Below are 22772 nucleotides of genomic sequence, written 5' to 3'. Positions count from 1 at the left end.
TTAAACTGTAATCCAAATATTCGTCTCTAATTAATATTTTTAGTTTCCAAAATTTTTTATCTAGACGAGAAAACTAAAGAGATGTGATATTTTGCAAAAAAAAAAAAAAAAAAAAGTTAATTGAATTTAGTTGCCAATATGACCTCAGCTCAACTTGCAATTATATCACACGTGGACAAGAGATTTCAAGTCTACCAATCTTTCCTTTTATTAGAATACTTTTTAAAAAAGAAATCTGATCTATTTAAAACATATTTATTTAATAAGATTCTCTAATTTAATTATTTTTAAAATTTTGATAGTTAAGATCGGAGAACCTCTTAATTTAAAATTTTGATTTGAATAAAGATTTTGGAAAAAAGAAAAAGTACATTGTTTATATGACTCATTAGGAAGCATATGCTTGGGATGTTGATTGGCAATTGATAATAAAACTATATGATAATTCCTTATTTTCTTGGAAAAGAAATTATCTAAAGGGTTTTACTAACTAAATTTTATTTTAAATAATTAAAAATGTTTGACGGATTGACGATTCTAACCCCACCTCATGGAAGCGTGTAGCCCTAGACAAATTCTAAGGCCGAGATTGATTTTCTATAAACAAAGAAAAGATCCAACGGTTCACAATTTCCAAACTTTCCTATACATTCAACTCAGACGGCCCAAACCTCATTCTCCTCCGACCTATTCTTCTTCTTCATGGTTTTAGGGTTTTTCTTCTCTTTTTTAATCTTCGGTTTCTGTAATCTGTTTTGATATTTTTTGTTCTCAATCTTGAATTCGGTGTACATACGCGACGGGAAACTTCTGCGAGGAAGTCTCTTACTAAAAGGAAGCAGACTATTCCTATATCTGCAAAGTTCCGAGTAAACGTTGCACATAAATTCCTAACGATGTTGATGGACGTTCTTTTTAAGGATGTTCTCCGTTGTGGGTGGTCTCATATTCCGTCGCCTTGTGGAGCAGCGTCGCTGCAATTGCCACCTTGGACTGGCCATGAGACAAACATTTTAGTTTATCAATTGCAAAATTTTTGGTGATGTTTGTGTTGTTTATTGTGTTTATGTGATGGGGGATTATAGATCCAATCCTTTACTAGATATGGAGCGAACGCGTTATGTTCGTATATTACCGGAGTTAACGTCACAAAGTAATTATAGTCGATGTCGATGGCTCCTTTTTGGAATCTCCGTCGATTGTTGGTATCATATTCCATTGCCTTGTGGAGCAGCGTTGCTGCCTTTACTTCTTGGGACTGGCCATGAGACCTACATTTTATTCTTAATCTTTTAGTAAATCTGCTGATGATGATATCGGTTAACAAAATACCATCTTTCGGGGCTGAATGGCTTTTCAAGCCTTGCTGTCAAATCCGATAATCTGAGGCTTCTCTTTCGTGTTTTTGTTCTCTGTTTTCTTTTTCTTTTGCAGGTGTTCTTGGAAGTGAAAACTTTTGCCATTCGGACTCCATTGATCTTTACCTTACGACTGTGGAAGCTGTGTTTAGGGAGTTGAAACCTAACAATGTACATTGTTTCCAAGCCTCGTTATGTAGCATATGATTGATCTTCACTGACAATTAATGATATAAATTTTTATTCATAGAAATGGAATGTTCCCACAATTTCAGTCTCCTTCACGTTTCACTTTGTAGTTTTTTTGTGCTGGATGGCCTTGTGTCTATGCAAGAGCTTGATCACTATGATGTGCATCTCAGAGTAATCATGTTATATTGGGAATTTGACACAACCGTAAACCTTTAAAAATTGGACTTTTAACAAATTTTATAATTTACGTTTCTACATCTAACTTCAGTTTGGTCAATGAATATAACATGCATCCTTCAAAATTAGATTGATTCTGTCAATGGTCTATAAATCTCCTCAGGTTCTCTTTGAGATTTTTTGCTCTTGACAATAATGTGTGGAATTCTCTTTGGATCTCAACCCTTCCATGGCTGTCCTTGCCCAGATATCATCAAAGCAGTCCAAGTAACTAGATTCCAAACTGAAGCTTTGTTAGATGCTTTATGGCCCATCAAAGAATTGGCATATAATCAATAGTTAGGCCGTAAAATCACTCTTAACATCAGTCATTATTATCCAATCTGATCAAGGAGGAAGTAGTTCTATAAAGACTCCGTTTTTTTGCTTAGCCACTTGTTTTTTTTTTCTTTGGTCTTCTTTGTTCTATATGAGCAAGCGTGGCATGGATTCTTTTTCCTTTCACTTTTGGACCTTAAAATATGAGGGTTTCACTCCTAGGTCTATAATCAAAAATGGCAAAGGTGGATTACTATTGCAATACCGTTCATTCAATTGGATTGGCAAACTACCTCATCTCTGTAATCTAACTGCACTTGCAATTGAGAACTTTTACAACCTATTCATTAGTAATCCCAATATGATTACGGATTGATAAAAATTTTGAATTTTGACTTTTGGGTCAGTAAACTTTTGTAGAGAAGTTTAACATTGATACTAAATAATCATAAACATTTCAAACAAAGCTTTTTGGAATTAGTATATAATATTGTATCTATCATTTCATTTTTGGATGGACAATAAAATCCAAAGCACTATTTATTCCATAGAAGGAAAAAAGAAAAAAAAAAAAAATCAAAGGCTTCAATCGACGGTGGGATTTTGAACAAAGCAAGTCTTCAACTGAACCTTCTCAATCGGAAGTTGATCCGCAGGAAAGTCACATCCGCCGCTTTTCGCCGCCTTCGCCAGAGGAGCACATGGCGGCGGCACCACATCGCTACTGATTCCCTCAACATCCGTACAGTTCCACTGCAACTTCTTAGGCTTCGCCGTCAGTCCAATCTTAACATTCGAAATACAAATATTGGTGAACGGATCTCCCGAAATCCCTTCCAATCTCGCCGAGTAAGTAACATTCTCCGCCACCACATCTCTGTAATTAATGTTCGTAATCTCCGGCAACGCCGCGGGATCGAACTTCTCATCAGGATGCGATTTATAGTTTCCGGTCATCCAGAACACGTATTTCATCGTCGATAGATACATTCCACGGACGAAAATATCCTTCACAAAACCCCCACGTCCACGAGCGGTTTTAATTCTCACAGCAGATTGTGTATTGATTCCCGTCACGTTTTCGATTCTGACGTTGCGGATACCGCCGGACATTTCACTGCCGAGAGCGATGCCAGCGGAATCCGGGGAAATGCAGGTGAGACGGCGAATGACGAGGTCTTCAGTTGGCATTCCGAATTTGATACCGTACTGGTCCCATCCGCTCTTGACGGCGATGCAGTCGTCGCCGGAGACAATGAAGCAGTCTTCGATACGAATGTTGGAGCAGGAATCTGTGAAATAATGCAAAGAAGAATTAGGGAGAAGGGAATGACGAAGAAGAAAAGCCTTAACCCATTTGAAGGATTTGAAATAGGAAACCTGGGTCGATTCCGTCGGTGTTGGGAGAGTCGATGGGAGCAAGAATGGTGAGACCTTGGATAATCACATTCTTACTGTAGATGGGATGGACAAACCACGAGGGAGAGTTGACCAAAGTTAGATTAGAAATCTGAATTTGATCGGAATACAGAATCTCAATCATGTATGGCCGTGTCAAATTAAGCTCGCCTTTGTGGAACTTATCCCACCAATAAGATCCTTGGCCGTCAATCGTACCGTTGTTACCGGTGATGACGACGTCAGTGAGATTGGTTCCATAGATGAGACTGCTGTATCTTCCACCAGGAGCATCTCTTCCTACCCCATAAGATGGCAGAATTGCGACTTGTGGCCATTCCGATTCATCCTACACCATTGGATTATGCAAACACACATAAATATATAGTTTTGCTTTGTTAAACAATTCCTTATATGTTTTTTCCACTTTCTGTTTGTTCCAAAATCACCTTTTTGAATCCAAACTATATACTAAGATCCATATATATTTAATATCAAATTAATCCAAAAACCATGATTAACATTTCGACTCTTTTTTAGTAAGAAAACCCCACATGTGACAGATTACATTTCCATATATACATATAGAAATGAAACAAATGCATTTCCATATATATTGTTTGAAGGTCAAACCTGGGAAGCAAGGATTGTTGCATCTTTATGGACAAAGAGTGTGAAATGGCTGGTCAGATTAAAGCTTCCGGTCAGCCATTTTCCCGGCGGCACAATCAACTGAGCACCACCGTTCGCTGCCAGTGGGCTGAGATGTTCAATCGCTCGCCGGAACGCCTGAGTATTTGAAGTTACTCCGTCGCCGACGCCGCCGAAGTCCGTAAGTACCGCCGTGTGTTGTCGGCAATTGATCGCCGGAACTTGTAAGTAATTTGTCGGGCATTGCCGTTTACCTTCTACGGTGGCTAAACTCACCAATGCCAGTAGAATGACGGCCGAAATTCTCGCCGCCGCATCCTGCCGTAAAAAGAAAATTGATCATTCAACATGTGTTTGTTTCTCGAAATAATCGAACGAAGAGAAAAAAAAACGATTTTTGGGTTCCTTTTCATCTTTCCATCGGATGCATTTTCGAACGATCTAAAGAAAGAAAGAATTGTTCTTGAGGAAATTGAAGAAAAACCCACTAATCACACGTTCAATGATTAAAATGAGAAACGAGTGAAACAAAATGAAAGAGAAATGAAAAAGAGAAAGAACATTACATGAGTTTTTGTGGGTTTTTGAGGAAGATCCATGGATTGATGAGAAAGAAAATTAAAAAGATTTGATATGATGAATATGTTTTGGATTAGAGAGGAAGGATTTTATAGGAGAAATTAGGAACTGAAAATGGAAAATAAATCGAAAGGGTGAAAAATTGGAAACAATGGATTTGCATAGAATAGAAGTAAATGGGTCTGTTTAAGGGAAATATAACGTATAAGGAAAGATAAAAAGAGTGGAATGGATTTTAATTTAGTATCTTGTTTTTTTAATTTGTTTTTATCATTGTTTTTTCTTTCTTTCTTAGTTTTGGATTGCTAAAATCAACAAATTGTTATCATCATCATTTAATCTATAAGATTTATTGCATGAATCGTGCAAGTTATGAACAACTTTGTCATAAGCTGCTTCCAATTTGAATCCATCATTATAAAACTTTTGTTATAAGCTAAAACGTTGTAATTTTTCAATTTCTATAATCGGAATTCAAATCACAAACTTTATAGTACATAACGCGATCGTATACTATGTTTGTCTCGACAGTTTTTAGACTATTGTCTCTTGATCAATAATGTTATTGCTGAAAATATTTTGATTCTATGTATCTCTTCACATGGCCATATAATTACTTGCATTGCAATGTATATATGAACATGCTTTGATTATAAGTTAGGTTGATGGATGTGTTGTTAGTTCATTACGTACGTATAATGTAGTATGCAATCTACGATACCGTTGAATTGAAGTATGTTACTGCGAGCACTAAGGGATGATTGTTTAGCTTTTCCTTTTTTTTGGTTTTGGGGTGAGTTAGAACCAAATCAAACCGATGTCTAGTAAATAACAAAACTAGTAGTTCGGGTTGTTGCGGAGATTTATTTTTATTTTCTTTAACTCGTTTTTATTTGACTTCTGTTTTGGATTTGACATTCTCGTTTTTTTTTTCTAAATTGGAATTCAAATTTTATTTTGTTTTTTGTCTTTGAAATAATAATCGATCATTTTCTTCGACATGTAAAAGTTGAATTACCCATTCCACATAACTAAGACGATGTTAAGACGTTCGTTCGAATTGGTTTTTTACGGTTTTTTTTCAATGGTAGTCGAACTAGAACACAAAAATCAGTTTTCACACCGAACAAATTAACATGTCCAACACTTTACTAGAAAAACCAAATCAAATTTTCATGGATGGATTGATTTGGTTCGAATATGGAACTATGTGGCTACCAATAAATTACGTTGTAGAAACAATTCATGTCGTAAGTTTGATTAACCTATATGATATTGAGAGATTTAGAATTTAATCTTTAGAAATTCGACAAACTTTCATAAATAGCTTCCATGATTTGATAAGACTCTCATAATTTGTGACTTTTAAATCGCTATTGGTTAGCCGCCATTACATTGCAATCTCATCTTAGCTTATGGTGGTTGTTAGAAGTGTGTTCTAAGTCAATGTACAACTATGTTACACATGTGGGATTTTATTAGACCTTATTTGAGGATTGTTTTTTTGTTTAACAGACATGTCACTTCTAGATATCTTTATATATGAACAATGTGTCTTATTTATTTATTTATTTATTATTATTATTATTATAGAAGCACATTAATATATTGATTTTGAAAACATAAAAAAAAAACCTTGTCAATTGTATTTGTAAATTACGTTACCAGCTTTTTAGGTCTGATTTAAGTTGCTATTGTATATGCATTTCAACTATGACAGGTGGGGTGTGAAAATTAAACCTCCAATTTCAAAACAAGCTATTAGGTTATGTTTACTTTAGTGTAAGGTAAGATTATGTTGTTGATCAAGCAAGAGTTTGGTGGAGATTGCATGTCATGGAGGGGTGGGTATAACTTGTCTTGAACATACGAGAGAGAAAATGTTATCATCCATTCCATTGTAACTGCCTCGTAGTAACCATACATGTATGTATATATAAAACAACATGCTTGACTATACAACATTTACTCGTATTAACAGTATATATAAATTTTTAAAAAAACCTTTGTGTCTCAAAAAAACACAAATTCAAACTACTTTTGTAGTTTATTCGTCGTAATTATACCTAAGTGTTAATTACTCTCCTCAAATTTTACTCCTAACATCGATGTGCTAATTTTAAAATTTGGACGACAAAATGAACACACAATCAATTGAACTTGTTAATGTATATGACTTTTAATTTTCTTCGACTCACTCTCAAATAACTTCTAAGAAAGAATTAGTTCAACTAATTGATTTTCTTTTTCATGACATGGAACCATTACTCAATTCAAAAGAAAAAAATGTAAATTGAACCTTAAAAATCCTATCGTTTCTTGTTTTATGTCACAAATTCATAATGAATAAGCAAGCCAAGAAGTAATATACTGAATTAAAACAAGGTATGAGCCAAGTAATATTAAGCAAAACATGTTCTTCTTTGATTTTAGAACCTAACAAACTTCCTTATTTGCATAAGCATAAGCTCCCCTCGTTTGTAGTTACCGAGGACTTTATTGCTTAAGCAAAACATGTTCTTCTTTGATCTTAGAACCTAACATACTTCCTTATTTGCATAAGCTCCCCTCATTTGTAGTTGTCAAGGACTTTATTGCAATTCTAAAAAGTAGGATGTCCTTGACCATCTAATCTAACCACAAAGTCTTATAATCATAGACAATTTCATATCATTTTGATTCAACCACACTCTTCAATTTAATAAAGCTAACTCATAGATTAGACACAACCTAAACAACAGACAAGTCTATTAAAATATATATCATTTTCATATGGGAAGGAAATTCAAAGTCAAGTTTTTTATGCAATTATGCAATTATATGGTTAAAAATGAGTTTGATATCTTTTCCTTGCAAAATTAATTATTTTGGTCCAATGTTATTATATTGTCTAGAATAAAGTATTCAATACACATGTCTAATAAAGATTGAACCTTTATTGACTTTGTACGAGTATTAACTAACAAGTGTGATAAATGTGCAAGAAAGTTGAAAGCCAAACAAGATATTTCATTCCATCAAGAAGTGCCTTTGGAATCAATCAGAGCAGAGCTATCACAAGAACATAATAGAACCTCAAAACAGATGGTGAAAAATTTTCTCACTAACAAACATAAGCACCATAAACACAAGTCTAAAACTAATATATTAGATATCTACGAGTGAAATTAAAGAGAATCAGAATCAAACCAACTATACAAAACTACTCACCGGAGCATCTCCTCTTGAACAAATAATGGCAGAGTTGCAGCTGCTTTTCTAACACTACCAAAATCCTTCTACTCCAATTTATACATGGCCACCCTTAAGATCAGAGCAGATCTACACAACCTTTTCTCCTAAGAGAATTTGATCTCTTAGCCTCCGAAGAATGAGAAAAAACCTCGTTTCTTTGGCTCCTCCTCGACCATCACAGCCGTCATACTGTCCTGTTCAACAAGCCTCCAAGCTGCCTGCTCAAAGGCCAAACCCGCCAATGTAGGTGGCTTGTTCAAAACCAAAGGGTACCCTCTATTTGTGCTACGAATTACCTCTGAATCCTCCGGGATTACACCCAATAAAGCCAATCCCAACATCTCTTGTACGTCTAGCACAGACATCATATCCTCCCCTTTGATCATATCAGTCCGAACGCGATTCACCATCATCTTAATGTCCCGAATGCCATCACATTCGAGCAAACCAGTCACCCTGTCGGCGTCTCTCAAGCTCGTGATATCCGGTGTGGTCACAAGAATTGCCTCATTAGCTGGTGTAATGGCGGTAATGAAACCAGCGTCAATTCCAGCAGGACAATCGATAATAATGAAATCAGGACAACCTTCTTGCCTAGCTTTCAACGCATCCACAAGCCAAACCAAGGCTTTCCCACCAAAACCAATCGGCAATTTCGACCTAGGTTTAGAAATACAAAGCAATTCAAAGTTTGACCATCGTTTATCCCTCACTAAAGCCTGGTCCAACCGACAATCCCCATTTAAAACCTCAACAACCGTGTAATTAACACGATTCTCAAGCCCTAATAGAAGGTCGAGATTTCGGAGGCCAACATCCGCATCAATGGCTACCACAGAGAACCCAAGACGGGCCAAGGAAATGCCGACATTAGCAGTGGTGGTTGTTTTTCCAACGCCACCTTTGCCGGAGGTGATGACGACGACGCGGGGAGTGTCACCGGCAAGCTCGGGCTTCCGATTCCATTGAAGGACGGATTTAATCGGGGTGAAAGAAGGAGATTTGGGGAGGAATTTAGGGTTAGGGATTGGGGATGTTAGGGTCTTGGAATGGAAGGAATTGCAGAAGAATGGATTGGGAAGAAGATGAAGGCTTCGCATTGCCTTCAAATGTAAGAATTAGGGCAAAACAACAGTAAGGAATTTGATCAGTTTGAAAGAGATGATGAGACCGAGAGATTGGATATTTTGAAGGCAAAAAAAGAAAAAATAATAATAAGAATGGAAAATTAAATTTAGAAAGAAAAAAAACGCGCCAGGTAGGGGTCGAACCTACGACTTTCTGCTTAGGAAACAGACGCTCTATCCACTGAGCTACAGGCGCTTGATGTTAATGACAAGCTAACAATTCCATTGATAACCAAGATGACATTTTTTTTTTTGCCAATAGTTATGAGTAGTGGTTGGAGTTGGAGTGGCGGTCAAAGTTCCAATATTGTTGGGTGGGACGACGACGCTTACGAGTGTCGATACTGAACTCGGCGATCTTCTTCTTCGTACAAATCGTAAACCCATCTTCCCAATCTGCGTTCTATTCTTTGATCTGTAACTTTGTAAGTATTTTCTTCTTCACTGTACACAGCCATCGCACCATTCCATTTTTCTTCTTTCTCTAATCTCCACCCTCTAGGGTTTTTAGCCACCCCTTTTCATGGTAGTCGAGATGTTTGGCGTATTCATTGTTTCGTATCAAGAATCGTTCTTGATCTTTAGTTGTTGTGTCACAAGGTCAGCTCGTTTGATCGGTTAGTCGTTGTTTAGTTCTTGCTTTGATTTGTTGGGATCATTAAATTTATTAGAATCTTTCTCAGCTGTGGCGAAGGTGAACAGAAAATTTTCAACTATTTTAAATTAATACCATTACATGTTGAAAGAACGTGGCTTTTGTATATTGATGGACGAGAGTTGAGAATGTGCGCATACTTCGAAAAGTAGATTGAGTTGGAGGAAGAGATTATAGGTTTAGACTGTACAAAGTGTTAGTTAAATTCTTGATTGTTTTGAAATGTTAGGTGTGATCCAAATTTATGTGACTTAGTTCAGACTAAATGTTTGCTCCCAACTCGTCTTATCTATGCTTGGGTTTTTGCAACTTATTTCTAGAATATGTGTCTGGTGTTTTGTATTGTATCTGTTGTTGGTTCGGTAGTTAAGTATTTTTGTGTGAATTTGGGTGTTTCCAAATAAGTAATGCTTTCTAATTTGTTATTTTAATATGTACAAATTTATGCAGATATGCGTGGAGTCCAGAAAATTTCTTCTACTCTGTGGAACTGAAACTTACAAATTTTCTATCTTATGTTATGGTATATTCCTGACCCTTTTCTTTTTTATGCCTTTACTACCTCATTCTGATAAAAACTCAGTTAAAATTGGGGCCCTTCACCCTGTTTTCTATAGCATACATGTTGTTTGAACCACCACTCTTTTACTCTCCTTATTTATTATTTTTTTTTTATAACAACCTCTCCCCCCATTGGAGATTGGTGGAAAACTTTGGTGTCTCATGGCTGGCCACATCACTTATTCGTGCTAAAGTTGAAAGCCCTCAGGGAGAAGTTGGATGTTTGAACAGATGGGATATTTGACAATTTTTTGTCGAAATGAAAGAACTAAAAGACAAACTAGTGTCCCTGGATTCTCTAGAGGGAAGTGGTAAATTGGGTGAGGGGAGAATTAACTAAGATTCAACATGATAACAGTCTTCTTGTTTTGACAATAAAGGGGGAAAGATTTTGTAGAGATGCCAACAATAATGGCTCTCAGACAGGGAGATGAAAATTTTGGGTGTTCCTTCAAAGTTAAGGCTGTTAGTTTGGTAGAGAAAGAAGGAGAAACTGAGGTATTCAATTTTGACGAGAGGGATTTAATCACCAAGTAAGGGGGTAGATCTTGAATTCTTTTTCAACCTTTTCCAATAACTTGAGAGTGGGGAAAAATTCTTACCTAGTGCTAGAATCTCCTTTTAAGTAAAACTTCATAGAGGGAGATATGAGTAGTTTCTCCTCCTCCTGTAGTTTCAAAGTCCTGGGCACTTTTATGCCTTTGAATCTGAAGTCTTGGAACATCATCAAAGATAATTTTGTGGTTTCTTCTCAAGATTTTTCCCTAGACTAGAATCGCTCAAACGTTTGCATTAACGGAATCCCTACCCTTCATTCCAAAAAGAGCATTGCTCTGGTGGTCAAGTACGTTAGTGAAACCATCCTAAGAAGAACTGTCTTCTGGTTGGTAATTTGTTTCTGCTTTCTTATTTTTAGATTCTTTGACCACTAAATCTTGTGGGCTGCTCCATCAGCATCTCCCCTACCTCACTCACATTATTCTATGCTGCAACCGTAGCATAATGGTAATATTTTGTAAGAACCTTTTAGTTCTACGTTCATTTATTGATCCTTAGTGTGCTTAGTCTAGTCATATTTTGTTTCCACTTGTGAACTCTGTATTAGTGTTAAGGTTCAAAAATCAGTCTAATTTAATGTGGCAACGACTCAATCACTCAACGCAGATTCTGGATTTCTCGAGTATATTCTTTAAGTCTAAAGCCTATATAATTGAGAACTGTTTTGCTTCTCATGTGATGGTACTTAAATTTAAGTGGAGCTTCTGTAGACATTTTCTCCCTTCTTCTGGTTGGGATGATGTAACGCTACTTTTGATCTTATGGAATTACCGCCTCAGGATTCAAACGGTTTTGTTGATGAGAAGTGTGAAAGCAAACTTTATATTGGCAATCTTGACCTCAGAATTACGGAGTAAGGAAAACTACTGTCCCAGCATTTGCAATGTATTTGTCTTCTAGTTTTCCCGCTTCTATACTAAAGTTTGAATCAATTTGTTTCAGAGCGGCCCTCATTAAACTCTTCTCTCCTTTTGGGAAGATAATATCTGAGGATTTCTTGTGGCACACCCGTGGGCCGAAGCGTGGAGAGCCACGAGGATTTGCCTTCATCGAGTACAGCTCCAAGGAGGTAAGTTGCTTGGTGTTTACCCCTTGATAGCCTCTGTCAAGCAATTACTTATTTTTGCTTGTAAAGTGAGTATGCAGGAAGCTAAATTGGCTAAAGAGAAGATGCATGGGAAATTAGCTTGCGGTCGTCCGTTGGTCGTCCGCCTCGCTAGTGAAAAGCTCATGGTGAACACAGCAAATGATACTTCAAAAGCAGCAAGCGAGTCAAGAAAATCAAGACTCGGTGGCAGCAGTTATGGACAGTTGACTCGCAGCGATAAGATTGCTGCCATAAAGAATAAATTGAGAGCTTTGGAAGGAGGTGGGGAGAGCTCTAGTGTGAAAAAACCGAAGCAAGATAATATCAGTTTCAAGGATCATATTGATAAGTCATTTCTCAAGACATCTTGATGTTGAAGAAAACTGAGATTGGTAGCTTGTATTTACCCAAATGTCTTCTACAATTATCAAACCTCTATAGGCAAATCTGATGCATAGTGTTAAAGTTTAAATATGATGCTGACATATAACATAGCCTGATATTCTGCGACAACAACTGGTGGGAAATTGAACTCGTGCAGTCGAATAAAAGAGAAATTGCAAAAAATATTTAAATTTGTATGCAGATTTTCCGAAGACAATGACATAGATCTTTTAATCACATACATCTAGTTATTAAAAGATAACTCTACTGTGGCGTCTAGTTACTCATGTTTATTTTTAAACTTTTAATTAGTCATCACGGGGACGATTTTACCTTTTTTTTTTTTTATTATTTTTTTTTAATTTTTAGTCTCATTTCAGCGTTATTATTTAGTTGAGAGAGTTATTCCTCTAAAAATATTTAAATGGATGTAACTTTCAAATTTTAATATGCAACTATTTTTTTTTATTATTTTTAGTTTTTAAAATTAAGTTTATAAATATATTGCTCACTTCTTAATTTCTTCTTTAGTTATTCATTTTTTAATAATGGTTTAAAAAATTATGTTTAATTTTGAATACTTTCATAAACTTTGTTTTGTTTTCTGAATTTGGTTAAGGGTTAGAATTCTTTTACTAAAAAAATAGTAAAGAATTTTAAGGAAATTGAGAAAAGAAAAAAAAAGAAAGAAAAACAAGAAATTTATATTTCATTTTTAATAAACTAAAAAAATCATATTCATATTTATTTTATAAAATAATTGGAAGAAAAGAAAAGAACAGACTGAGGAAATTCTCTGATGACTTCACCATTAATGGCGTCCTCGAGGATAACGAACCCAGCCATGTTCGCGCCTCATTTTCCATTGCTCCAACTTCCTTCATTTTGCCATCACTCGCTTCTCCCTCTTCTCCATGGTCGCCTCTCTGCTCCCGTTCCTGTTTCCGTACCCAAGTCCTCATTCCGGAGAGCAAATGGTGACAGACACCTTCTCTCACCTTCGTCTTCCTCGAGCTACCGCAACTCGTCTCAGAATGTGAAAGTTAGGTCGCAGCTGAGGCATCCAATTATTGCGGCAGATGATTATTGGGGCACATGGACTGCTTTGTTTGCTATTGGCACTTTGGGAATCTGGTACTTTCTCTCGATTCTTCATTTACTTCGTTCAAAATGGATAATGATTGTGACTCGCATTTATTGCTAATGAAAGCTACGGAATTTTTGAACGCGTGGAATGTATTTTCTGGTGTTGGTTTGTGTTTGTTTTGCTGAGGATTATTTTATTACAAAGTAAACACGAGTTAGAGACTAGTGGGAAATCGAAATGGATAAGAAATTTAGTTTCGTTCGTGAATCATACTTTTAGAAGTAAGCATTCTGATTAATTGAACATGGAAATTATCTTTTTTATTTTTCTGAGACTCTGCTTCGTCTATACTAAGTAAATCTCTCAAATGACCAATAAAATTGAATTGATAGGCTTACTGTTTGCATATTTTTGTTGTTGTTGCCTATTAATGAGTATTAAAGATTTTTTTTTTTATGAGCTAATATGGGAAAGGCTGTGATTCAAAGGTCTGAGAAGACCAAGATTGGTAGCACAGTGAGTGCTGCTTTAGTTAGCACTTTGGTTGGCTTGGCAGCTAGTAACTTTGGCATAATTCCTTATGAAGCTATGCCTTATTCAATTGTCATGGAATTTCTGCTACCACTATCTGTTCCATTGCTACTGTTTCGAGCAGACATTCGTCATATACTCCGAACAACTGGAACATTGCTTGGAGTTTTCCTGCTTGGATCAGGTAATTTATTTCTCTTCAGTTTCTTGATAGAGTTATGTTTAATGGCAGCATTGACTTGGTAATTTAACCTCTTCTCTGGAGAAATGGTTTGATGTTTAAACATTAATAATTTAAAGGTTCATTTTCAAAAAAAATATGTGGGTAGGGAATTGAACCTCTAACTCGAAGTTAATAGTACATGTTTCATGACAATTGAGTTCACAATGATTTAGAGATTTATGTTTCAAAATTAGTGTGAATCTACGTCTACTATTTCTTAGTTCTTCCGGTAGTTATAATCTTATGCTAGCTGGTTATGGTAAATAAAGAATTGTTATTTTTAATGGTCAATGTTTGCTTTTACGATCCCCCCATATCTCTCTTTCTATACATTCTATTTTCTTTTTAAAATAAAAGAATGAAGAAAAACCTGTAACCGTAACTGAAAATGTTAAAGGTGCAGAAATTTCAAACGTCTACGTAAACAAAAACATAACAACTTTTGTCTATTGCAAAGTGGTGCTACACATTTCTTAACTTTTCCCTTCCAACTAGCAATCGATCCTGATTCTGAAGTTCAAAATCTTTTCATGTCTCTGTAGTTTCTCTGCTAGTCTTACGTCCAGTGAGTTTATCGTCTATTGAATTTCTAATTTCTTGCATTAATACGGGTCCAAGTTCAGAATAGGTTTTGTTTTCTTTAATACTGCGTTTGAAAAAGGAGTGCTAAACTTGTAATAAAAGGTCTCTAGATTCTTTTCTTTTATTTACTAATCAACTTGCTATTTTTCTCTTATGTATGTATTTTCGCGCATGTATATTTCAAAGTTCATTGTAACTTCAAATTAGCATAAATTTTGAGAAGTTTGAATTTGGAAATTTCTTGAAGGCCAAATGGGCGGGGAAAAATAAATAAACAAATTTAGAAAAAAAAAAATAAAGTTTCAGGTCAGATATTTCGTGCATTAGTGGAAAGCTAAAAACTGGACACAACTAACATAAATTAATAGGTCTGTTACAATTAAAATAACGTTTGACATCCTGATTTTTAGAATTGAAAGTTCAGGTGCATTCTTTATATTGTTTTAAAATTGCAAGCTTCCTGTTAACTACTTTCTTCTCTTTGAATGGCAGTCGCGACTATTATAGGAACTGTAGTAGCATTTCTCATGGTGCCTATGAGATCACTTGGTCCTGACAATTGGAAAATAGCTGCTGCTCTCATGGGTAGTTATATCGGTGGATGTAAGTTGTCAGAAAGTTTTGGCTCTGTTACTTCTGTATCTGGTTCTCAAGTGAGGCCTTTCTTTATGACTCGAACGAGATTAGATGAAATTAACTTGGAACAATTTCTTTTCATTGAATGATATCAAAACCTGTCATCATCATATGGGCAAGTAGCCTCCTATTAGTGGCAAAGATTCTTGTTGAAAATCCAACCTCTCTGCCCTTTATATTGCTACAGAGACGTTTTGGGACCACTTTTACATTGCTATTTCTTTCTTAATTGGACATATCTTTAAAAATATTTTCCCAGTGGCATTGGAAAAGGGAAGATATTTATTATTTAATCCAAGTGAAATGCATTCCCTTCACGGATATTGGTGAAGTTACAATTGCTCTTGCAGATTTCAGGAAATTAATTTGATTAAAATATAGCTGTCCACATTGTGCATTAATGCAATGAAATGTGGGTGTAATTTCCTCTCTTCCATTAGATACTATGTTGGAAAATATTATGAATTATGTTCAGGATGTGAAAGAAATGAATTTCTCATATTCAAAAGAAATGAATATAAGAACTCAACCATTCCCCTATTGAATGTTGATATGGCAAACCACAATTGTCTATGGAGCACATGTCGTTGGTTCTTTATCTTCACTCATTGTATCAATGTATATTTAGTAACCAGAATTTGCGGCTATACCGATAACTTTTGCTTTTACCTTGCCAAAATTACATATGGCTCTTATTTTGCATGTAGCAACTGATTTTTTCTTCCAAAACTAAGAAACATATACATCCTATATACATCCTATTCATGTTGTATGCAATTTTCTCAATTTGATATTTCTGTTCTGAAGTATCTCGTTAATGTGACACTACTCTTTTTTTTCTTTGGCCTTTCCTCGCGGTTGATCAATGTAGCTGTTAATTATGTTGCAATTTCAGAGGCTCTTGGTGTTTCTCCATCAGTTTTAGCAGCAGGAGTGGCTGCTGACAATGTCATCACTGCTTTATACTTTGTGGCGCTCTTTGCATTGGCTTCTAGAACGCCTCCTGAACCTCTGACATCAACTGACGGTATATGGTTTCTTCTAGTTTCAATTTCATGCAAATCATTTTCAGAAAATTTGCATCCGTGTGTTGCACAAAGTTTGATAATAAGCTATCTTGCAGTTGCACCATTAACCACGTATAACCCATGCTATTTATATCTTTTCAAAATTGGAAGTTTTTGAAAGCAAAAAAGCATAGTGCCATTCCTGGTTTTCTACCGCCAAATCCATGACTTCTTATTCAGAAACCTGTAAGTTTTACCAGATGCTTCAACCGATAAGGACTTTGATCACGGCACAAAGCTCCCTGTGTTGCAGACTGCTACGGCTGTTGTTACATCCTTTGCAATATGCAAGTTTGTCACATGGATTACTAATATGTGTAAAATTCAAGGTGCTAATCTTCCTGGAATAACTGCAGTTGTAGTCATTCTAGCTACCATTCTCCCAAAACAGTTCAATTATTTAGCACCTGCAGCTGATACCATTGCCTTGATTCTTATGCAGGTATATGAAGCTTTAGTTAGTTGCATCTGTTACGGAAGCTTGTGCATCATTTTCTATTCTTGCTTGTTAATGATAATAACCACCACACAGAATTTGTAATATTACTGTAGAGAGCAATTCAATCCTCTTCCCAAAAGTTTAATACATTTGTTCTGCCTGGCCTATGGATTTGGTTCACCTCTATTCATCTCCGTTGGATACTAGGAGGGTGGGGGAAGCATGTTGGTTTGACAGTTTGACTTAGTTGAAAAAAGTACATGTTGGGACCCGAAGTAAACAAAGAAAATACAGTCACGGTCTGCCATTACAACTCAGTGAAAAAAGAATGCATGTTGGGACCGAGTTTGTCCCCTAATGGCATCTCATTTACACATGATCTTGTAACTTTGGCTTCCAATAACACTTCATTATTTTGTTTCCACTAATGAATGAGCAAATTTGAGAACAGGAAAGTAGTGGAAAAAAATCTAGGTACTATGGTTTACTCTGAGCTCATTTTAAATATTTTTGTCCATAATAAATTCAGTAACTTGTAGATTTGGGTAAAACAAGAGCATGGCATGAGATATAAAGTTAACTGAGGAACATCTGAAAGTTCAGTTGGCTTGTTTATTTGATCTGACTTGGACAGGTATTCTTTGCTGTTGTGGGTGCTAGTGGGAGTGTATGGTATGTCATCAACAATACACCGAGCATTTTCATGTTTGCTCTAGTTCAAGTTACAGTCCATCTTGCTATTATTCTTTGTTTTGGAAAGCTGTTCAGGATTGATTTAAAGCTGTTGCTTTTGGCTTCAAATGCCAATATTGGGGGCCCAACAACAGCATGTGGAATGGCAACTGCCAAGGGTTGGAGATCTTTGGTGGTTCCTAGTATTCTTGCTGGCATTTTTGGTATCGCAATTGCTACTTTTCTAGGTGTTGGTTTCGGGTTGATGATCCTCAGGCACATATAGAAAAACACGTAAGTTTTCTTAAACATTAAAAGTTTATTCACATTCCTTTCCACACAATTCAATCTGTATCTCCATGAACAAACATCTTCTCATCGGCTCCCTTTGGCCCCAACGGAGGAGCCTGGAGTTTGCCCTATTGATCTAACACATGATCTTTTTAGACCCAAAGCAATATCTGATTTATGGATGGACTTAAACTATACAAATCAATGAATATCTAAATACAAGGTTTCGTACAGTAAATAGATGAATAAAAAAAATGGGAAGAGCAAGGAAAAGTAGTAAAGAATTGACGTGTCCTATGATTTATAAAAGCAGCTGGAAATCTGTTATTGCTTTGGAATTTATTTATATTGGTCAAAACAACATTATTCTCAATGCTTCAGGTGATGGAAAAATGCATATCAAAGATGGCATCTACTGATGAAAGGATCAAACCTTTTCTTGTCACTGGGGAAGAGAAAGACAAAGATCGGATTCAACCGAGAGAGACGCCTCGTCAGGCACTCGATCTATATCTATGCAAGTTCAAAAGGTATGATTTAGCAGTGTTATAGAAAAAGGGCATGACTATAATCAAAAAATTCATGATGATTCTTTTGAAGGACACTGTTAGACATAGAAGGCTCAAAGCTGATTTAGTTTTGTTTTGCTCTTAGAAAGTGGTCAAAATAGAGATGTTTTCTAGAAAGAACTCCTACAAGGGAGACAGAAACGTACAGAAACTTTTGACTCACATTGAAACATATAAAAGAGCACCAAATTTTATATATTTTTTCCTAAAGGAATAAGCTCAAAATTTTACCCTTCTTCTTCTTCTTCTTCTTCTTCTTCTTCTTCTTCTTAAGATAATAATGATGCATTATTTGAAAGTAAAATAAAAGTGTAAAGTTACTTGTGGGGTTGTTTTATCTTGAATTTGGAAAAGAATCTATTCTTGTCACGTGGTCAATCAATTATTATTATTATTATTATTAAATTTTGTTTTTTTGAAGAAAATTATTATTGTTATTATTATTTGTAGTGAGTAGGGGATTTAAATTCTGATTTGGTGAGGTAACAAAGTACTTGCTGTCTTTGTACTCAAGTTCCTTCAATGAATCACTTTCAAATTTTACATTTATTTTTAAAAAATATTTTCCGAATATAACGATATTTCAAATTTATATCGATAAATTTCTAAAATATTTAATATTTGAAAATATCTATTTATTTTATCAACTTTAATTTTTAATATATATTATAAAATTAATAGATTTTGGTATGCATTGGATGTGGTTTGATTTTTTTTTCTTTATCTTATAAACTTTATAACATAATTTAAATTTTACTTTGATTGATAATTATTGTTATGTTATTTTAAAAAAATAGTTTGATATATATTTTATTTCGAAGATAATTGATTTCAATTATTGTGTCAATTAAACTAAGCTTTTGATTAGAGATTTATAAACTAATCATATTACAACATCGCACGATAAAATTGGTCCATGAAAATTTATATTTCAAGGATTTCTTTCTCTTTTCTTAGAGACTAAATTTTTATACATGTAACTAAATTATTATCGATTACAATTTACGAACTAGATCAGTAAATTTATAAAAGATAACAAATAAGTTTATACATACAAATAAGTTTATATATATATATACACACATATTTATTAACAGAGGTATAATAAAACTCCAAGTGAAATTAATGTGTGGTGGGGGAAGGGGAAGGTCATTCTAAATTCTCCTATGTTATATTTAAAGCATTTATTTCTTGAAATATGCAACTGATGCCATCTTCTAAAAGATTACAATTTCTATGAAAATATAGTCATGGGATAATTTTCTAAAATTAAACGTTTGGTAAACATTTATTCGATATATCATTAGATCATATTATTATTTTAATTCATATAGTCCATGTGATACTTAAAAATTTAATCGATAGTAACGTGCATTTTGGTCATATAAATTGGTTAAGTGAATATTAATTGAACTACGACTAAAACGTTTTTCTCCATTTCTTTAAAAGAAAGAACTTTAAGATCAACAAGGATCAAACAATTGTATTATTCAAATAACTAAAACAGATTTCTTGAAAGTAAAGGAAGAGAAAAAAAAGGAAATGTAAAGGGAATAAAGTTAAAAGTTGATACCCTAAGATGAAATTTAAGCTTCTAGATGTAATCATTTGCTCAAGAAGAAGAATAATAATAATAATAATAATAATAATAATAATAATAATATTCTTGTAATTCCAACAATTCAAAGGCATGAAAATGATTGTAAGATTGAAAAGGCTAAAAATTTATAGTTTACATTGAAAAGAAAAGAAAAAAAAACCACTCTTTTTAGATTACAAAAACCGATGATCAGTTTCAAATTCGAAACAAAAATATTGTTGTTGTTGTTATTGTTATTATTTTGGCCATAAATTCCTATGAATTGGAATGGGATGAGGTTGCAAAATGCAAACATGAGATGTTTGAGTTCATAGGATTATTATTGCATGACAGCAAACATCATTAATGATAAACATTATTGACTTTTTCTCAACAAAATCTTACACTTTGAGAGATTTGCAAATCCTTTTCTTAGTCAACACTACAGCAAATGGGATTGCAATCTAATCTAATATTAGTACTCTTAATTTTGGATCAAAATAAGAAAAACCTTTAAATTATCTAACGTTAGAAAAACAAATGTCAATCGTTATTGTATCCTATTGAACTATTGTCTTAGAAAAGCAAAATTTAACATGACTTCAATACTAATTCAACGTAAATCTAATATATAAAAAAAACCTCTTTGAAATCGAATTACAAACTTCAACTACCGATTAAAAAACTAACTCAAGTATTTGTTACATTTTGAAATACACGTAGATCTAATCAGTGAATTTTTTTCACCCTTTGTTTTTTACCGAAAGGTTTAATTTCACTATTCAACCAAAGGCAAATTGAAAGTGAACTCTTTCTTTTATATACTACATATCATTCATCGTCTCTTTCCACCAATGCTGACGTCTCTATTTGTCGATTCAAACGTAGCTTTGTGAACAAAATATACCAATTACATTTTCTAACAAGAAAAAAAAAATAGAGTTTGATCTCTAAAACATTCACCGAGTTCTAAAAGGCATCAAACAACTGCGACTTTTTCAATTTTTACATTTTATAGATTCTTGAACTCGAAGAATATTATATCAATTTTTTAATTATCTGTGTAGTATGTAGATCATTGATATTTATATTCAAAACTTTTCTATTGTAGATATGAAGTTGAATCAATTGACCAATTAGACACAAAAATAAAAGTTTACGGAGTTATTACTCAACGAAATTAAAAATATAGATAATAACGTATCAAACCCTTTTTAAAGTTGAAATAAATTTATTAGATATTTTCTAAAGTATAGGGATCAAATAAATAAATATAAATAAATGGAAGGACTAAGTTGTAAATTAAAAGTTATCCAAACAATGATTTGATCTTTTTTTGTTCTTTGGAAGTATTGAAGCAATGGAAGTGTGAAGAAATATATATTAGAGCTGAAAAAGTGTTTTTTCGAATTCATGGATTTTTTGTTTGTTGTGGAAAGTCTCCCACCATGTTTGTCTTCTCCAAGTTTGAATTGTCAAAAACAGCTTTTAGAAGTGCTTTTCTAATTAATAGCATCATTTAATAATCATCATCTCATCTTCTAAATTATTTATATAATTTACCCTATGATCTTTTGTATGTTTCTCTATTAGTTTAATTTGTTTGAAAAATCATTCACTACTTTACTACAACTATCCTTTTAGTTTATTTCTCCAAAGGAATCATCTTTTAATTTCTTCCTTCATTCTCTCTCTTTCCCTTTAAAAAGTGACATCAAATTATATTAAATTTCAAAAATTTTGATCTCTATCACAAATGTCTTCTTCCTCTTCCTCTTCTCATGTCAATTACTTTTCTTGTGGCTTTAGGGTCTTTCTTGATCACTTCGCTTATTAGTTATAAGTGGTGATGTACATTTTTTTCTTCGTGGACTTCCTCGATCCGCCTATAAATTTTAATGAGAAATCACTTACGGATTCAAACTTGATTTCGACTAGGTTGTTAAAGACATGGATTTTGGCCATGATCAATCGACATTTTTAGTTTAATAATTTTGATGAGGAATCATTTAACGATCGATCACACCTTTAAGAAAATCCAAAACAAAAACTCAACGCCCGATTTGATAACTATTTCGTTTTCAATTTTTCTATTATTTGAAATCTGTGATTGTCTTCTCGCATTTTTTTCAATTATTGTTTTCAATTCCTTTAAATAAACACTTGAATTTGGAAGTACGTAACAACTAATTTTTTTTTTTTAAATCAAAACTTAACATATTTTCTTTGGACACTTGCAAAAATAGCAACAAAAAAAAGAAAAAGATAATAAGGTCCATATCACTACATTTTCTAGATTACAAAAATAACAAATTTAAAAGCAGATAACGTATGATAGCCGTCTGATATCATTAATTACTTATCATATTTATCATATTCGCAATATGCAAAAAGAAGGTGTTATGGACCGTTCTTCTAAACATTTTTTATCGTCGGATGCAATTTCTCTTTTTCTTTTTTCTTTTTAAAAACCAAGAACAATAAGTAAATGACAAAAACATAACAATTTGTAAATAAAAATAGCGTATATAAACTTAATTTTATAAGGAAAAAAAATCAAATATTTATCGAACAAAACCTTTAATAATCTACATCAAACATAATAGGGTTTTGAAACTATTGAACTAAAAACTTATCCAAACCTTTTGTTTCTATATTTACTCCTCACAAATTAAACTATTCTTTTTTCTTCTCCTTTTTTAGAGAAACAACCATGAACAAAAGAGGTAAGAGTTACAAATCCACAACCTTTTAAAGTAATAGTTCTAAATTACATTATTCCAACAAAAGAAAAATCAAAATGAATATTGAAACTGT

General features: G+C 33.9%; 4 protein-coding genes and 2 non-coding genes across 10 annotated transcripts; 3 read left to right on the top strand and 3 right to left on the bottom strand.

Annotated features, from left to right (window-relative positions):
• The first annotated feature begins 1301 nt into the window (after window positions 1–1301).
• LOC127151079 (small nucleolar RNA SNORD96 family) lies at window positions 1302–1392 on the top strand. Its single transcript, XR_007823818.1, has one exon. It is a non-coding gene; the product is annotated as a small nucleolar RNA SNORD96 family (small nucleolar RNA).
• A 1108-nt stretch (window positions 1393–2500) lies between these two features.
• LOC103482916 (probable polygalacturonase) lies at window positions 2501–4929 on the bottom strand. The gene is made up of 4 exons (XM_008439309.3): window positions 4661–4929; window positions 4077–4412; window positions 3426–3792; window positions 2501–3337 (listed from the first exon to the last, which is right to left on the bottom strand). The coding sequence occupies exons 1-4, from the start codon at window positions 4691–4693 to the stop codon at window positions 2631–2633; spliced, it is 1443 nt and encodes a 480-aa protein (XP_008437531.1). The 5' UTR covers window positions 4694–4929; the 3' UTR covers window positions 2501–2630.
• A 2732-nt stretch (window positions 4930–7661) lies between these two features.
• Window positions 7662–9189, bottom strand: LOC103482915 (septum site-determining protein minD homolog, chloroplastic). The gene has a single exon (XM_008439308.3). It carries the CDS (start codon window positions 9005–9007, stop codon window positions 8030–8032), a length of 978 nt encoding a protein of 325 aa, XP_008437530.1. The 5' UTR covers window positions 9008–9189; the 3' UTR covers window positions 7662–8029.
• Window positions 9158–9230, bottom strand: TRNAR-CCU (transfer RNA arginine (anticodon CCU)). The gene has a single exon. It is a non-coding gene; the product is annotated as a tRNA-Arg (tRNA).
• Window positions 9231–9297: 67 nt separating this feature from the next.
• On the top strand, window positions 9298–12476 carry LOC103482914 (uncharacterized). Of its 3 annotated transcripts, XM_051089949.1 has the most exons (6): window positions 9298–9459; window positions 10140–10212; window positions 11167–11255; window positions 11588–11661; window positions 11751–11877; window positions 11955–12476. In XM_051089949.1, the coding sequence occupies exons 3-6, from the start codon at window positions 11253–11255 to the stop codon at window positions 12264–12266; spliced, it is 516 nt and encodes a 171-aa protein (XP_050945906.1). In that variant the 5' UTR covers window positions 9298–9459; window positions 10140–10212; window positions 11167–11252; the 3' UTR covers window positions 12267–12476. The 3 variants fall into 3 exon arrangements, with proteins under 3 accessions (XP_050945906.1, XP_050945905.1, XP_008437528.1); XM_051089948.1 differs by lacking the exon at window positions 11167–11255 and having other exon boundaries at window positions 11565–11661; XM_008439306.3 differs by lacking the exon at window positions 11167–11255 and having other exon boundaries at window positions 9299–9459.
• A 151-nt stretch (window positions 12477–12627) lies between these two features.
• On the top strand, window positions 12628–18586 carry LOC103482913 (uncharacterized). 3 transcript variants are annotated; one of them, XM_008439304.3, is made up of 7 exons: window positions 12628–13413; window positions 13953–14081; window positions 15195–15305; window positions 16210–16365; window positions 16606–16847; window positions 17479–17810; window positions 18189–18586. In XM_008439304.3, exons 1-6 carry the CDS (start codon window positions 13359–13361, stop codon window positions 17800–17802), a joined length of 1017 nt encoding a protein of 338 aa, XP_008437526.1. In that variant the 5' UTR covers window positions 12628–13358; the 3' UTR covers window positions 17803–17810; window positions 18189–18586. The 3 variants fall into 3 exon arrangements, with proteins under 3 accessions (XP_008437526.1, XP_008437525.1, XP_008437527.1); XM_008439303.3 differs by having other exon boundaries at window positions 13855–14081; XM_008439305.3 differs by lacking the exons at window positions 17479–17810; window positions 18189–18586 and adding an exon at window positions 16848–17272 and having other exon boundaries at window positions 13855–14081; window positions 16606–16734.
• Window positions 18587–22772: the final 4186 nt, after the last annotated feature.

The sequence above is a fragment of the Cucumis melo genome, chromosome 9 (genome assembly GCF_025177605.1).
Source record: "Cucumis melo cultivar AY chromosome 9, USDA_Cmelo_AY_1.0, whole genome shotgun sequence".
NCBI classification, from domain to species: Eukaryota; Viridiplantae; Streptophyta; class Magnoliopsida; order Cucurbitales; family Cucurbitaceae; genus Cucumis; species Cucumis melo.
The sequence above is the reverse complement of the archived record's forward strand: the minus strand, read 5'-3'. Positions and strand labels throughout refer to the sequence as shown.